This window comes from Pezoporus flaviventris, unplaced genomic scaffold (assembly GCF_033815535.1).
Source record: "Pezoporus flaviventris isolate CSIRO_AGI_PZ_B2104156 unplaced genomic scaffold, CSIRO_AGI_Pfla_v1 ptg000007l, whole genome shotgun sequence".
NCBI lineage: Eukaryota > Metazoa > Chordata > Aves > Psittaciformes > Psittacidae > Pezoporus > Pezoporus flaviventris.
Window position 1 is genome coordinate 12,738,306 of NW_026892555.1, and position 16,977 is coordinate 12,755,282.

The 16,977-nt window shown below is 39.5% G+C and overlaps 1 protein-coding gene across 3 annotated transcripts in view; it reads left to right on the forward strand.

Annotated features, from left to right (window-relative positions):
* Positions 1-491: 491 nt before the first annotated feature.
* Positions 492-16,977, forward strand: part of TAF2 (TATA-box binding protein associated factor 2) — a 63,464-nt gene continuing 46,978 nt past the window's right edge. For 2 of the 3 annotated variants that reach the window (XM_061447806.1, XM_061447808.1), the window contains exons 1-6: positions 492-1,101; positions 2,626-2,680; positions 3,580-3,740; positions 14,518-14,636; positions 15,974-16,115; positions 16,595-16,826. In XM_061447806.1, the coding sequence (XP_061303790.1) occupies positions 1,049-1,101; positions 2,626-2,680; positions 3,580-3,740; positions 14,518-14,636; positions 15,974-16,115; positions 16,595-16,826 (762 nt within the window). In that variant the 5' untranslated portion in view covers positions 492-1,048. The remainder of the gene's footprint in view (positions 1,102-2,625; positions 2,681-3,579; positions 3,741-14,517; positions 14,637-15,973; positions 16,116-16,594; positions 16,827-16,977) is intronic. The other variant, XM_061447807.1, reaches the window with a different exon arrangement.

The following is a 16,977-nucleotide window of genomic DNA, read 5'->3' on the forward strand; positions in this document are numbered from 1 at the left end:
ACACCGCCTGCCGGGTCCCTCTGCGCACCCTCCCGCCATCCTCCGGCGAGCCCCCTCCCCACCCCAGGCAAGGCCTGCGCATGCGCACCGTGCCTACCGTCCCTGCGCTGGAGGCGCTCAGCGCGCATGCGCATAGCGACATGACCCGTCCCCGGGAGACTTGACTTATTTTTGCGGGGGCATTTTCTTCTTTATTTTCCCCCGCGGCTGCCTGTGCCACCGTTATTCCACCCATCTGGAAAACAGGGATCCAAAACGTTTCCCGTTCTTAAAGAACTAAAGCTCCTTTAAACGGGATGTGACCTTTCAACTGCTAGGGGTCAAAGGTTGCTCACAAGATGGCGACCGCCTCTGAGGGAGAACCCGCCGGCGAGGCCTGGCGGGAGCGTTGCTGAGGGCAGCCTCGCTCCCTGCCGGTGCGCTGCTCCCGCCCTCCATGCTGGCCGGGCCCCGCCCGCACCGCATCGTACCGTACCATACCGAGTGTATCGTACTGCACCGAGCCGAGCCGTGGGAGCCGCCGGCACAGCCGCCGCCCGCAGTGACGATAAGGCCGGGACGTGGGGGGCTTTGCTGCGCAGCCTGCGCTCCCCAGTCATCCCACAGTCGCCCCCCGGTCCCTCCTGCCAGGGGAGGGTGCGGCCTCAGCCGGCTGTCCCGGATCGGGGACCCCTTGGCCGTGCCTGCCCAGCCGCGGCCTTCCTGACTGAGCAGCGCCCACCTCCGTTGCCCGTTGAGCCGGTTATTTATCATAGCCTCTCCGGAAAGGGAGCACGCAGCGCCGCTGGACTGGTACCGTACCCCCAGTGGGGAGGGGTAGCGTTCTGCTCTCGTAAAAGATTAAATAGAAAACTGCATGTTGTTTGTGCTGTAACTATGGTGCTAATCCGAGCTGAAGATGTCTGACTGGTGGGAGCCACAGATCCACTGGCTAGATGGGTGATGAAGTACGACTTGACACTGGGGAAAATCAAAGGACACATCGATCGAGGATGATGCTGATGCCATTCTGACGGTCAGCAGAGTGTGTCTAGTGCTGCTGTTCAGGATGAATAGGAAGAAAGGAGACAAAGGATTTGAGAGCCCAAGACCTTATAAATTATAAGTATTGATTTATTATTTTATTTTTAATTTGCTATACTTGAGACCAGGGCACATTGAAACAGGCCACAGGCTGAGCCATAACTGTTTACCTGAGAAGGTTGGAACTGCTGCTTATGATATAGGTTGCATTCAGAAAATGTGTGTTGTAGGTGTATGTTTGATGTAAATGGACTTGCTCATGGATGGTGAGTCTGTCAACCATGCAGTTTCATAGAGATACGTACATTGTGCTCCTCAAACCTTAGAGATTTCCACACACTATCAGCGCTACAGACCATGCTGCTATGTCTCATCCCTGCTGCTCTGTCACACCCTTTTGACTTCAGGGTTTGTATATATATTTGTAAAAAATGCTTGCATTTGCAACAAACAGCTTGGTTAAGCAAATTGTCATTTTTGCACATGGATTGTTTTGGTTGTAACCAAACTCTAAAGCAGTTGGTTGGGGTTTTCAATGGATATTTATGTATTTCTGTTTATGACTCCTTGATTTCTTTAGAAATCTGTAACACAATTTATAAATAGAATCACTCTTGTTCTCAGATACATATTAGCATGTAGGTAACGTCTGAATCCATCTTGGATGCTAGATGTTATCATTCTCTTGTAGGAATTTTTATTAAACTTGCCTAGCTGAAGCAAAGTCGATTTTTAATGCACAGGGTACATGATTATGTGCATATAATGTGAGATGGTGGCATGAAAATTGAATTATGATAAGGCTGTATCTTTAGTCATGAATAACACGGCTGCAAAATGTGGTGAAAATGCCACCTACTACAGAAAAGATACAAAAATAACTTCCAGAGGTTTATAAAGGTTAGAATTACTATTTTATCTTCATTTTTTAAAATTGAGTTTTATTTATCAGTTCTAATATGTCATTCAAAATCTAAGCAAATACATTTGACTTGTTTAAAATACCTGTCTTAGTTATATGTAACCATTATTTAAAATAAGAAATTCTTATGATGCGAAATTGTAAAAGCCCATACTGCATTATTTCATGTGTAGTACCTGCTTACATAAATGACGTGAGAATCAATTCACCAGGTAAATTTTCCATAGGTGTCTCATTGCAGGCATTATAGTTGCTTGCAAATTGTAATACTACACATCAGTAAAGTGTTAGAACTTGATTCTGTGCCTTTAGTAATACAAGATTTTTGCATACTGGTAGATGATGTTCAAAAGTGATGTTATTATCTTCTGGTATCACTAGAATCCTGGTGTGACGCTATATTTGATTTTACTGAAACTTTTCTGACCTTGTGTGCAGCTTCCATTCATTATTTATTTTGGACCATGTAAGAGATTTAGACAGTCGTGAATACTTACAGAGCCAATCCAAACTGTTCTGTGATTCTATGAAGTATATGCTATACACGGTATTTATCTATATGTACATACATCCTGTATGAGCTCCCTATTAAAAAAAAGGGGGGGGGTTTAAAATGTTATTTTAAATGCTTTCATTTGTGTAAAACTTATTTTAATTTTTTTCTTTTTTTTTTCCAGCACAACTCACCAGGTAGTTTGTATCAACAACATAAATTTTCAGAGAAAGTCTGTTGTAGTAAGTATTTTTTAATAAAATGTGAAAGTAGAAATTAAATGTCTGGGTTTTCTTCATGCTTTTAGAGGAAATAACTTCACACACAAGCTAATTATGTTCTTCAGCTTATTTATGTTTTATACCTTCTAATCTCAGAAGTCTGGCACTCCTCAATATGTATTAAATAAAATACTTTGTGAACACTTTAATCTCTGTAAGGAAGAGCTTTCTGAAAGAAGGCATTGCATTGTAAATAGTGTTACAGAGCAATCTGCGATTCAAAACTGATGTTCAGCACTGGGTTAGCTGATGTCAGGGGTTGTGTTTATAGAGTTCTGTTGCTTGAATGTGGGTTTACTGGGGCTTTGAAGAGACTGCTACGATTTCAAGCCTGAAGTCATTGTGGCTTTTTGTGAACTTCAGTACTTGACTGAATGGATTCTGCTTAGGTTTAAAAAAATCATCTTGAGCTCAGATACCAAAACCTAAAACATAGTGATGGAAAACATAATGATGAAGAACATAGTGATGCCAGTAACTTGAAGTCTAGTCATTAGAGCCAGGTCATTCCCAGTAAAACACTCACAGAATCATAGAATAGTTAGGGTTGGAAAGAACCTTAACATAATCTGGTTCCAAACCCCCTGCTGTGGGCAGGGACACCTTGAACTAAACCATGTTTCATGATTGTCCATCGTGTCTTTTTTTATTTTATTTTGTTTCATAGCCAGGAAAACCCACCTCTTAAATGGTATGACACAAAGTGTATTCTAGACTCTTCTAAAAGGGCAAACCAATTTCCTTTTAAAATGAAAAAATATTTTTTTACCTACAGTTTTCCTGTGAAATGCATTAATGAGGTTATGCACTTTGTGAGTTGTTAAAGATTTTATAGCAGGTTTTGGTTTGTGTTTTCATAGGGTTATGTGGAACTGACAATATTTCCCACAGTTGCAAACCTGAATAGGATCAAGCTGAATAGTAAACAGTGCCGGATTTACAGAGTGAGAGTTAATGATTTAGAAGCAGCTTTCATCTACAATGATCCAACACTGGAGGTTTGTCACCATGAGTCAAAACAGTAAGTGTTGTTTTTAAAAGTCTGCAGATGCCGTGTATTATGTTGCTGTCAAGCATGACCTGTTGTACTGTACTGGCAAGTTTTAGCTGGTGATTCACTAATGGTAACTTTTGGTATCAGGACTAAATTCTGGGAGAGAATTTTGGCAATAATTTTGACTCTGTGCTATTATTTTTTTAGAATTACTAACATTTCTTTGTATTACAGTTTTGTAGAAATACGTGAAATTGTTTTATGGCGAAAAGGTGGTGGATATCGGTGGTAGTCTCAGTGATTTTCATGATGTGTAATGTCAGATTGGATGATCATTTTTCTTGCTTCCTATTTTTAAGCATGAGAATAGTCATATGGTATCAAAGTTTTGGGGAATATTTCCTGTTTTCCTAACAAGTTTTTTGTAGGAGTTGCTTCTGATTTTATTCAGTACGTCTAGGTAGCCTTATGTATAAACTTACTACTTCAAATAATAGGAATAAGGCAAATCATGTGACTGTATCAGGTTAATTATTAGATTACTAAATTAAGATGCTGTCCTTCAGCTGTTTGTTGTGTCCTGTTGGACAGTGATTGCTCTGAGAGATTTGCTAGCTGAAAAGATGGAGAGGGCTCAGTAAGCAGTTGATGCCACCTTGGTTAGCTCACGTAGCTGATGAAGGCAGATAGGAGCTAGCTAGTCTTATTCTGAAGCAAACTCTAGAGAGTTCTTACAGTCCTGCTGGTTAGATTTGTAAGAACAGTGGCATTCTCAAATGATGTGGATCTATAAGAGATTGTCTACCCATTGCTTTAACAGTCATTAATTAAAGAGAGCCTTTGAGGTGTTTCTTAGCCCATTTTAGCTTTCAGGTTAAGTCTGCCTTAGTCTCTCTGACTGTAAACTAGAGTATTAAAGTAACTGAATTGTTGTTCAGTTACTGAAATTCAAGTGCTACTTTTTATCCTAAGTTATGTATCCTTGGATTTGAACCGTTTGCATATGGCACTATATTCCTTTATTCATCACTTATGCAAGAGTTCTAATAATTCAGCTTACAATGTTCATTTATATAGGAGACTGACTTGGATATCAGAGTTCTGACATTTTGTTTGAGTTCTGATACTGAAACATTTGAGTCTGTTAATTCTGTAATTCCTATCTGGTTTTGACTCAGTAAGTCAAAAAATTCAGAATCCTCACTGGAGAATTCTGATCATTGTGAAAAGCTGGAAAATGAAGTTTTTGGTCTTTCCTAAGGAATCAAACTTTCATTATTTATTAGCATCATAAATGAGAGTATAAGCCTTAGAATATTATAGAAACTCACTTTAATATTTGAAGAGTTTCAAATTTATTTACCATCTGATATTGAAGAGCAAGTTTAAAATCATGTAGCTTCCCACATATTTTTGGGAAATGATGGGAAGAGGCTTTGATAAAAATCTGTCATCTGTTTGGTTTTTGGTAAGAGAAGTGACATGGGCAAACGTTTTTCACTAAATATACTCTTTTGATTTTACTGAAACTTAGTTTGTGTTCTCACACCTTCTTTTGGCTGGCTTGGTTAAGTTTACAGTTTGCTGAATTGTTGAAGAACTTCTAGTGAAAGCACTATATGTGTTTAACAGTGGCTAATATGAAATTGCAGAGTCCTTTAGGTTGGAAAGGGCTTATTGAAATCACTTAGTCCAACCCCTCAGCTCAAGCAGGGTCAGCTAGAGCAGACTGCACAGGGCTGACTCCAGTTTGGTTTTGAGTATCTCCAAGGGTGGAAACTATAATCTCTCTAGGCAACCTGCTCCAGTGTTTGATAACCATCATAGTAGTAAAGCATTTTCTTGTATGCAGGTGGAATTTCATGTGTTTTGTGTCCACTGTCACAGAGGCAATGGGCACAAACTGAAACCCAGGAAATTTCCTCTGAACATCAGGAAACCTTTTTTCTTACTGTGAGAAGTTATGGAGTCTCCATCCTTGGAGATATTCACAAACCATCTGGACACGTTCCTGGGCAACTGGCTTTAGGTGGCCCTGCTTGAGCAGGGATTGGACCACATGATGTCCACAGGTCCCTTCCAGGCTCAGCCGTTCTGTGCTTCTGTAATAACTTCATCCTGAATAACTGCTGGAAGATGTGAGAAAGGTGCAGCATTTGAAATTACCAGAGTGAACACTCCATTATGTTAAGAAAGGGATCAGGAGAGAGAATTCTGTCATTTTGTGGAGAAAGTAAGGTTTTGTTTAGCATTCTAGTGGTATAGTGAAACATCATCCTTTTCCCATATTACCCTGTTTAAGAGCAGTGAATGAAATTCAGGGACAATGCATGCAAAGTGAAATACTGTCTCTCAGAGGGCTATAGTGGCCTGTGGTTTTTACTACTGCAGGTTTTCACTGTTTGAACTTAATAGAGGGTATCTGTATTCCATAATTCCTGTGTTATTTATAGTTACGAAAGACAGAGGTCACCAAATATTCTTAATGAGAAACTGGTATGCCTCTTTTCTGTATCTTGTATTACATGATTTAGAAAGTATTCCATGGTTTACAGAGTATCAGATGTGAATTTTTTTCCATGGGCATACCTGGTCACAATTAGGTATCGAGCATGACGGTAGTAGCTAAGTTTGGATTAAATACAGCATCTCTTCTCTTAAGGCAGGATTACAAACAGAAATGCTGTAAATCTTAAAAACTCTAGAATTAGACCCTAAAAAAGAAAGAATCATCAGTGGGTGTCCTCTGCCCTTCTTTATAAAGAACTGCTTCTGGTAGCCATAGTGGTTTGTAGTAGTCTTTATATCAAATCACCTTGTCATCTCTTCCAAGTTCTCATTTTTTATGGCAAATTTAGTGATGATGTCCTTTGTACCCTTGCGGCTGAATTAGATATATCAATTGTTTTGTACAAGGCACAGATTAGTCATCAGGTTTTGTTTCTGATGTTATAGTTACCTTTTACATGTTTTTTTTTCAGTAGTCTATTGAACTAGTAAATATGAAATGAAGATGGTTCTTGGCAACCTATTTATTTAAAAGTATTTGGTTTGCATCCTTACTCTTTCCTGTGGTGTGTAGTAAAGAAAAAACCCTGAAGTTTTAAGGTTTTGTGTATAAACATTTTCTTGCTTTTATAAAGCTTTTGGTTTACTTAAATGTTGATTTCTAAAAGAATACATAAAGTATGTAGAAAAAGTTACTAATTTAATGGAATCTTTCTTACCTTTTTTTATAAAGGTTAAAATATTTTAAAGAATTCTTACTCCCTTAGTAAGAGAATTCAATTAAAATAGAAAATTCTGTATTTAAAGCCACTGTATTTCTTTGTGAAGACTTGATGCAGCATCTGTGACTTGAGAGATTGTTTGCTCATAGGAGGTGAAGGCCAAGTGAAGTAATTGTTTATGTTGCACAAATTTTGGCATGCAAGAAAACAGTTAAAAGAGGTTTGAGAAAGTCAAGATTAAAGAGAGCTTTCTCTGTGAAATCCAGACAGCACCAGCTGAATTGTTTCTGTCTCACCCTGGTGTCAGATCTGCTCTTTGTGCTCTGAATTTGAACATTCAACTTGTTTTCAGTTCAAGTAATACTTTTGTGGTTTATAATCTATTAGTGCAAAAATCATGGACACTTGGTCTCTGTCATTTCACATTTTCAGCATTGCATAAGATGAAACAACATTTTTCTCTTGTCACTTATGCTGAATGACAAAACCCCTCAGTAAGAAGGGAATTAAAAATGGGCAGATTTTGTCAGAAATGTTAGAAATCTTTAATTTGTGCATAAAATATATTTTCAGCTTTGATACCGTTGCCAGTTTACCTGTCCGTCCCAAACCATAATTTCAGGTAACAACTGAAAGGATCTTTAAAGTTTTATCTAGAAATAACATCAGTCTTCCATCTTTTCATTTCCTTCTGATGCTTCAGGCCATCATAGATTTTTCATATTGGCATAGATGGATGAACTTACAGAATGCAGTCACTTCCTCTCTGACTGAGCAAACCTCTGAACAGTGCTGTAAGGTAGAAAATAATTCACATCATTTTGCCATGTGTACACCAGGTGGCAGAGAATCCCATCTGGTTCACACTTTTAAGGAAGAGTTTGCAATCTTGTGAATTGCAAATAGTGTTGGAGAATGCCTGTTTGCATCTTGGTGTAGGACTGCTGCTGTTGAATGTTCCAGCTGCCTCCGTCCTCCTCATCTTCCCTCTTTTCTTGTAAATTGTTGCATTCTCAATTCTGTCAACGTAATGTAAGTGGGATTTATTTTTCTGGGCTCTGGTATCTAGAAATCCCACTGTCTATTCTGACTACTGAGAAAATTGCTTGTATCTCAGCCCCATTTGCATTAAAACAGGCAAATCCTACGGGTAGGATTGTAAACTGTTAAATAGCTGCAGCAACAGTTTGGAGTTCCAGTGCAGTGGTTTAATCTCTGGTAAGTGAAGTTTGTAATGGTCCTGCTGTTGGCTGGTTATGTGCTTCATATGTTTGTGTGATAACTGCTGTGTAGGGTTGAGAAGCTATTGCATGACATTACTCAGGTGTAATAGGTTTATAGGTAGCAAATGTACACATAATGCTTTCCTGTGTGTAGGTCCTCTATTCAGTGTAGTTTTAGCCTTTGGCAGTGTATACTTATTTATTCACTAGTTCAGCTTTATTTTTTCTTTTTGAACTTTAAGCCTGTAGTTTTTAAACATTAAAATATGAAGATGTTTTGGTATAGCTCTAACATACTTGTTGCTTCAGTTGCAAGCAGCAGTAAGGTGAGAGAGAGCATGATGTGGTAGCCTTTAGGACATGTCTTGCAACATTCTGAGAAATCAGTGATCAAACCTTTAGCATATACACAAAATAGAAAAATAACTGGTGGGCTGAGCATATGTTGTGCTGCAATAAATAGCTTTCATTTCCACTGGTATGATGCCTGTCTGGTTGTAAATTCATGGTAGACTTTGTTAGAAATAAACAGAAGTGTAGAGAAATTTTGAAGAAAGAGATGGCAAAGCCCTTAACCTTTAGCAAAGATGAAAATTAATTTTTTTCAGTGTGCCAAAGTTTTAAATTATTGCCTTATTAATAAATTACCTACATGTATACATATTTCATATAAATATATATTTAAAATATGCTAGATATGTGCTATATCATATATTTTGGGGGTTGGACTCGAAAACTGTTAACTGTATCTGGGAAGCACAGTAAAACAGAAAATGAATACAAGTAATGAAGAATAATGAATTACATGTGGATCAAATAACTTCTTTTGCCAAGCTGATGTTAAGTACTGTAGAAAAAAAAGTGGTTTATCAGCTGTAAGTTTGGGCTGTGTGACAGTTCAGTAGCAATGCTGCAGCTAGTCTCCAGGCAATCTACAACTCAAATGGATGCTTGTTATTAGGATCACAGAATCATAGAATAGTTAGGGTTGGAGAGGACCTTAAGATCATCTAGTTCCAACCCCCCTGCCATGGGCAGGGACACCTCACACTAAACCATATCACCCAAGGCCTCGTCCAGCCTGGTCTTGAACACTACCAGGGATGAAGCATTCACAACCTCCCTGGGCAACCTATTCCAGTGCCTCACCACCCTAACAGGAAAGAATTTCCTCCTTATATCCAATCTAAACTTCCCCTGTTTAAGTTTTAACCCGCTACCCCTTGTCCTGTCACTACAGTTCCTAATGAAGAGTCCCTCCCCAGCATCCCTATAGGCCCCCTTCAGATACTGGAAGGCTGCTATGAGGTCTCCACGGAGCCTTCTCTTCTCCAGGCTGAACAGCCCCAACTTTCTCAGCCTGTCTTCATACGGGAGGTGCTCCAGTCCCCTGATCATCCTTGTGGCCTTTCTCTGGGCTTGCTCCAACAGTTCCATATCCTTTTTATGTTGAGGACACCAGAACTGCACACGGTACTACAGGTGAGGTCTCACGAGAGCAGAGTGAAGGGGCAGGATCACCTCCTTTGACCTGCTGGTCACGCTCCTTTTGATGCAGCCCAGGATATGGTTGGCTTTCTGGGCTGTGAGCGCACACTGGTGGCTCATGTTCATTTTCTCATCAGCCAACACCCCCAAGTCCTTCTCTGCAGGGCTGCTCTGAATCTCTTCTCTGCCCAACCTGTAGCTGTGCCTGGGATTGCTCCGACCCAGGTGTAGGACCTTGCACTTGGCATGGGTAAACTTCATGAGGTTGGCATCAGCCCACCTCACAAGCATGTCAAGGTCCCTCTGGATGGCATTCCTTCCCTCCAGTGTATCAGCCGAACCACACAGCTTGGTGTCATTGGCAAACTTGCTGAGGGCTCGTTCAATCCCTCTGTCCATGTCAGCGACAAAGACGTTAAACAAGACCGGTCCCAACACCGATCCCTGAGGGACACCACTCGTTACTGGTCTCCAGCTGGACATTGAGCCATTGACCCCAACTCTTTGTGTGTGGCCATCCAGCCAGTTCTTTATCCACCGAGTGCTCCATCCATCAAATTGATGTCTCTCCAATTTTGAGACAAGGATGTCGTGTGCAACAGTGTCGAACGCTTTGCACAAGTCCAGGTAGATGACATCAGCTGATCTACCCCTGTCCATCAGTTCTGTAGCCCCATCATAGAAGGCCACCAGATTGGTCAGGCAGGATTTCCCCTTAGTGAAGCCATGCTGGCTGTCACCAAGCACCTTGTTGTTTTTCATGTGCCTTAGCATGCCTTCCAGGAGAATCTGCTCCAAGATTTTGCCAGGCACAGAGGTGACACTGACTGGTCTGTAATACCCTTGGTCATCCATTTTCCCCTTCTTGAAAATGGGGGTTATATTTCCCTTTTTCCAGTCATCAGGAACTTCACCTGACTGCCGTGATTTCTCAAATATGATAGCCAGCGGCTTCGCAACTTCATTTGCCAGCTCCTTCAGGACCCGCGCATGGATCTCGTCAGGACCCATGGACTTGTGCACGTTCAGATTTTTAAGATGTTCTCAAACCAGATCCTCTTCTACAGTGGACGTAAGGTCTTCATTCTCACAGTCCCTGCGTCTGCCTTCCAAGACTTGAGTAGTTTGGTCAGAGCCTTTGCCAGTGAAGACCGAGGCAAAGTCATTCAGAACCTCAGCCTTCTCCAAATCCTGTGTAGCCAGTTCTCCTGAGAGCTTCCTGAGGGGGCCTACATTCTCCCTAGTCTGTTTTTTATTTGCTATGTACCTGTAGAATCCCTTCCTTTTATCCCTAATACCCCTAGACAAGTTTAATTTTAACTGGGCCTTAGCTTTCCTAACCTGGTCCCTAGCTTCCTAGACAACATCCCTGTACTCTTCCCAGGCCGCCTGTCCTTGCTTCCACTTTTTATAAGCCTCTTTTTTCATTTGAGTTTTCCTCAGGAGCTCCTTATCCATCCAGGGAGGTCTCCTGGCCCTCCTGCTGCACTTCCTTCTATTTGGGATGTAACACTCCTTAGCTTGTAGCAGGTGATACTTAACTGTGTTTTGGGTAAATTGTGGTAATAAAATGTATCTCTATCAGGATGAAATGTGAATCACATCACATACAGAATGGTTGGGTTTGAAAGGGATCTCTGGAGATTATCTATTGTCAACCTACACTTAGCATTAGGAAAACAGATCTTTTTCCTTGGGCTGTAACTTTTGGCATGTGCTCTGTTTTTCTTAAAATGGCTGTATTGAGTTTATTGAGAATAGTACAACCTATGAAACAAATTAATCTGTGGTACTAAGCCTTCAGTGGATTCCTTTTACAATGAATCACCCATTTGAACTGGAACACTTCGCAAAAATAGAAATATCAGAATAGGCTGTTTTCCATAAAATGCTAAGCCCTGTGAAACCTACCTTCTTTTTTTTTTTTTTTTTTGCTGTAAAATCATAACTTTTTCCTGTCTGTGGACCCATTGATGTTTAAAATGTAACCACAAGCTCATCATGATCCCCAAATTTGGAACAAATTCTCACTGATGTATTGGAAAGGGATCCCCTGTCAATAATAGTGAATTTTCAGAACCAGTTTAGATTAAAATTAAAAACTTTGAGGCTTTACAGTCTAACAGAATGTTACTGTTGTTTTCTGTTGCGTCTTTAATTGCTAAGCTAGTTCTTAGTCATGCAGTCTTTTCTTAAAGAGCATTTTCCTGATAGTATTTGTTTGACTTCCTAGGATGCCATTTGAAGGCAGCTTAAAGCAGCATCGATCGGAGTGGTTATGATCCCACTCAGTCTTCTGTGCCTCAGTAGCAGCACTTCTTTGACCCCTCAGTATGTCAGATCAGGGAGCTAAACCAATAAACCAACTGAAATCTGTCTGCAAAGAAAAAAAAGCCCCTTTTTTTTCATTCCACTTGACATTTGGCACTTTCAGCTGCATCACCACAGGGTCGGGTGAACAGTGGTCCTCTTAATGATTGATGGAGTAGGAATGTGTGGCTGAGACTAGGAGACAGCACATCAGCTGAAGTTTAATTTGGTTTGAATTGTTCTTGAACCGTAGCTGAAGGGAAAAAATTATTATGTATTAAAACTTGTGATTTGGGTGTTTCTGTGCTCATATGCTCCTACTTACTATTCACGTCCGATTTTCAGAAGCTTCCAAGCAAAGTAGACAAGTTTACTGCTCCTAACATTCTCAGTCTTGGTAGTGGTGCCAGGGAATTTGTGCATTATTATTGCCAAAGATGAAGAACTGCATGAAAATATGTTCTCAATATATTTCAGTGTTTTAGCAAAGTTTTTTAGATGTAAAAGGCTAGGAATATAACCATGGTGGTTGACATACCTAGACTTACAGGATGATGCTGGCATGGTTAATTACCCTTCAGTCTTCCAAGTAAGGTACTATAATTTGGGTTGAATGCTGTTTTCTCTGTGGGTGGTGAACAGAGAATGGTTAGATGAAAGCAAAATCCCGACATGAGATCATGTCTGCTTTGTGTGGACTTCAGATTCCATGGAAGAGTGGAGTCTGCAGCCAAAACTTAACTCTGTCGTGGTGCAGTAATCCTGCACCTGAGTTGGGACAAGTCCTGGTATCAATGCAGTCTGGGGGATGAATGGATTCAGAGCAGCCCTGTGGAGAAAGACTTGGGGCTAATGGTGGATGAAAAGCTGGACATGAGCTGGCAGTGTGTGCTTATAGCCCAGAAAGCCAACTGTATCCTGGGCTGTATCGAATGAGAGTGGCCAGGAGGTCAAAGGAGGTGATCCTGCCCTTCTACTCTGCTCTCATGAGACCCCACCTGGAGTACTGCACCCAGCTCTGGGACCCCCAATGTAAGAAGGACGTGGATGTGTTTGAGTTAGTTCAGAGGAGGCCATGAAGATTATCAGAGTGCTGAAGCACCTCCCTGGTGAAGACAGGCTGAAAGAGCTGGGCTTGTTCAGCCTGGAGAAGAGAAGGCTCTAGGGAAACCTTATTGTGGCCTTTCAATACTTCAGGGGGGACCTGTAAGAAAGATATGGACAAACTTTTTAGCAGGGCCTGTATCAATAGGACAGGGGGTATTTAAATGGCTTTAAACTTAAAGGGGGGAAATTCAGACTGGAAATATGAAAGATTTTTTTTTTTACGCAGAGGATGTTGAAACACTGGCACAAGTTGCTCAGAGACATGGTAGATGCCTCATCCCTGGCAACATTCAAGGTCAGGCTGGACAGGGCATTGAACAACCTGATCTAGTTGAAGAGGTCCTTGCTCATGGCAGGAGGGTTGGAGAAGGTGACCTTTAAAGGTCTCTTCCAACCCAAACTATTCTATGATTCTGTGGTAGCTTCATGTTGGATTGTGGCTTTGTCCCCATATTGCTTGGATTAATCACTGATACCTAAATTCTGGAAAAAACTGTGATGAGTAGTTCAAACACTTTCTCTTCAGATACCTAGTTGTGGAAGCTTTTGAAGAGCTCTCTGTACTGGAGGATTATAATTAAAAAAGGTTTTACTCCCATATTCTGTGGTTTAACAATCCATTTTTAGAAAGTATGAAAGCTATCATGTAAACATGCAAAAGCAGAGTTAGTTTTGGACTTGACTGGTCATCCTCCAGCATTTGAACATAATCATATTAAATAATAAGATACCATCCTGCTCATGACCACTTTAGCAGTGGACATATGCAGTAGATAACAATTAATCTAAATCATAACTGAAGTAATGGTGTGACTTTTGAATGAAATGCACAGTGAAGTAGCAACTAATATATAGTAGCTTAAGTCAAACCTGATTACACTAAAAGTATAATGCGTATTTCTGTGTGTGTTAAGGCCAAAACTCTAGCATCTAATATTTTATGTGATATTTACAAGTGCATAGAACTATTACTATCCATCAAGCTAAGGGAATACCATTGCCAAGCTAAAATCTCACTACATTTAGAAAAGCAACTTAAAAGCAAAACTGCAATATATGAGGAGGCACATCTTCAAGACAGATGTTTAGAATAAGCATACAAGCTTAATCCAAAATTTATAAAAAACATTTTATTTTCTAGTCCAATAAATGTAACTGTTACTCTTATTGGGAAGAAAATAACACTGAGCATTTCTCATTTAATTCATTGTGGATTATTACTGCTTAAGGTTTTTGATCACAGATCTTTTCTGTAAGAGCCTGGGTTTAAGTTCTGGGGTTTGAAATCTAACTGTACTCCTCCTTTTCCCTCTACTCCTTTAAAATCAAAACAGAATACTTGGTTGAACATGCACCATGAAATTCAGTATAGAAATCGTATAATTTCCAAAGTTGTTTTTTGTAGTTCAGCATGTTCTTTAAGAATTAACTGGGTATTTCTGACAGGAGGAATCTCAACTATTTTTCCAATGCCTATGCTGCCGCAGTCAGTGCTGTGGACCCAGATGCTGGAAATGGAGAGCTCTGCATTAAGGTTCCCTCAGAGCTGTGGAAACATGTTGATGGTAAAGAGACTATATTGAAAGCTTAATTTAAGATGTACAAGGTTGTTAGCTACTGGTTTGCATAGAAAGATTCAGATAAACAGAAGTAACATTACATTGTTTTGTGACATGATATTTCCTTTTTCCACACCGATATCTTTCCAGTTGAAGCTTGAAAAATACCTTCATGCTTCTGAGTAATTCAGAGAAGTGGTTGCAAGGTTTCTTAACACTCTTTACAGTCTCACTTCTGGGTGATCACGAGCCCAGAAGTATACATGAGGAAGTTGCTGTAATGGAGTATACTGACTTGGTAACTTGTGATATTGAAGTTGCTTACAATTTATATGGTCCAACAAGAAAATAATTTACAAGGATATGTCTGTATACATATTTAAAAAAAAAAACACAACCAAACTGTATTATTTTTTCCCCATCTCCCTTTGAAGAATAGTCATTTTTAAATTGATTTGGTAGAGAAAAGTAGACTCTTTTACACTGGATCCTGGAACAAGTAGCTGCTTTAATAAATCAGTCTCCAGTGTTGATTATTTTCTTACATGGATTTTCTTAGTTTTTTGTTTTCTTACATCATTGTATCAGGTTTTCGCATGCTTTTATGTGACCTGTGAGAGAATAATAACAACTGTATCGTGAAGCTGACTCACACAGTGTTGTCAGATACACCTTAATGGGAAAGACACTTGAGTTTTTTAACTTCAGTTTAAGTTCCTGTTGCCTTACTTCCAAGCATAGAAGGGAAAATATTCAAACAGGTATAATTTTTCTTCTTAAAGTTTAATGCCAAAATATGGCAAGACTTGTTGGATAAATTTTACCATAGGCTTGATTTTTCTTGCCAGTCTATTCATAGGTGAGATTTCTGTGAAACTAAACCAAAGCAAAGACACTTAAGTTACAGGAAAATTTTAAACTATAATAAGAGGTTTTAAGAAACTGCAAATGACAATAACATGTATTTTAAGAATGTGCCTATTACATGCAGTTTTTGTGTAGAAAAACTATTTCAGCAAGGTACAAAAGAGGTCATGGGTAGGGTATAATCACTGTATAAAGATTCTTTATTATTGGGGAGTTGGAAGATGAGCTGTAACTGCAGTTGCAGATTTTATTATTTAATAAAAATTCTTTTCAATTCATATCCTGTAAGTTAAAGCTTAAGAGGTTTCAGTTTTGTAAGCTTTTGAGCTGTATTTTGTAAGTGGACCTGAAGGTCTGTGAGAATGAAGAAAACGTGTAATCTTGAAAGAGCAAGAGTCCAAACCTGAATGATTATTCTGAAATAAATTACATGTAATATGTATATGTTTACTCACATTTTGTTCTTGGTGTTGCAGAGTTAAAAGTCCTGAAGGTGCATATAAACTTTTCTTTGGACCAGCCAAAAGGAGGCCTTCATTTTGTGGTACCCAACATGGAGGGCAGCATGGCAGAAAGAGGGGCTCATGTCTTTTCATGCGGTTATCAAAATTCTACAAGGTAAGAAAACTGTCTTTGAATGTTAGACTGTATTTCCTATTTAATCTCAAAGTGTAGGAAATGCAAATAATTTCTTTGAATTCTTGTAAGTTTGAAACATTGTAAAACTTAATTTGTTTTCAGAAGAAGCTTGAAAGGATTCGAAGTAGCATCTAATGATTAGTAATTAGGATTTCTAGTCTTTCTAGCTCTACAGGAGGTAATGGCAAGGAAACTGGTAATGATTTATAAAATGAATATGCAGTGGGAGTCAGGTGTTCAAGGCCAGGTTGGACAGGGTGACATGGTTTAGTGGGAGGTGTCCCTGCAGGGGGGTTGGAACTAGATGATCTTAAGGTCCTTTCCAACCCTAACTATTCTGTGATTCAGAGTATTTAAGAATATAGTTTGGAATTTGAGAGAAAAATCAGCTGTGAAAAAGAGAGCATTATTATTAAGTATAATTGCTAACCATTTTTCCCCAATCTTGACTTACCCAGATTTTGGTTTCCTTGTGTTGATTCATATTCTGAATTGTGTACCTGGAAACTTGAGTATACTGTAGATGCTGCAATGGTGGCTGTTTCAAATGGAGACTTGGTGGAAACTGTATATACCCATGATATGAGAAAGAAGACTTTTCATTACATGCTGACTATTCCAACTGCAGCTTCTAACATCTCTTTGGCTATAGGACCTTTTGAAATCCTTGTTGATCCATATATGCATGAGGTAATAATTTTCATAGAGGCCTTTTTTTTTCTTTGTAATGAATTAGTGACTGTTTTTATTGCAACCAGTATATATTGGTCAAATGTGAGTATGTCTAGATACAACCTCCATGAATACAGTTATATGGTAAACTTGTCTTGTAATGTCTATA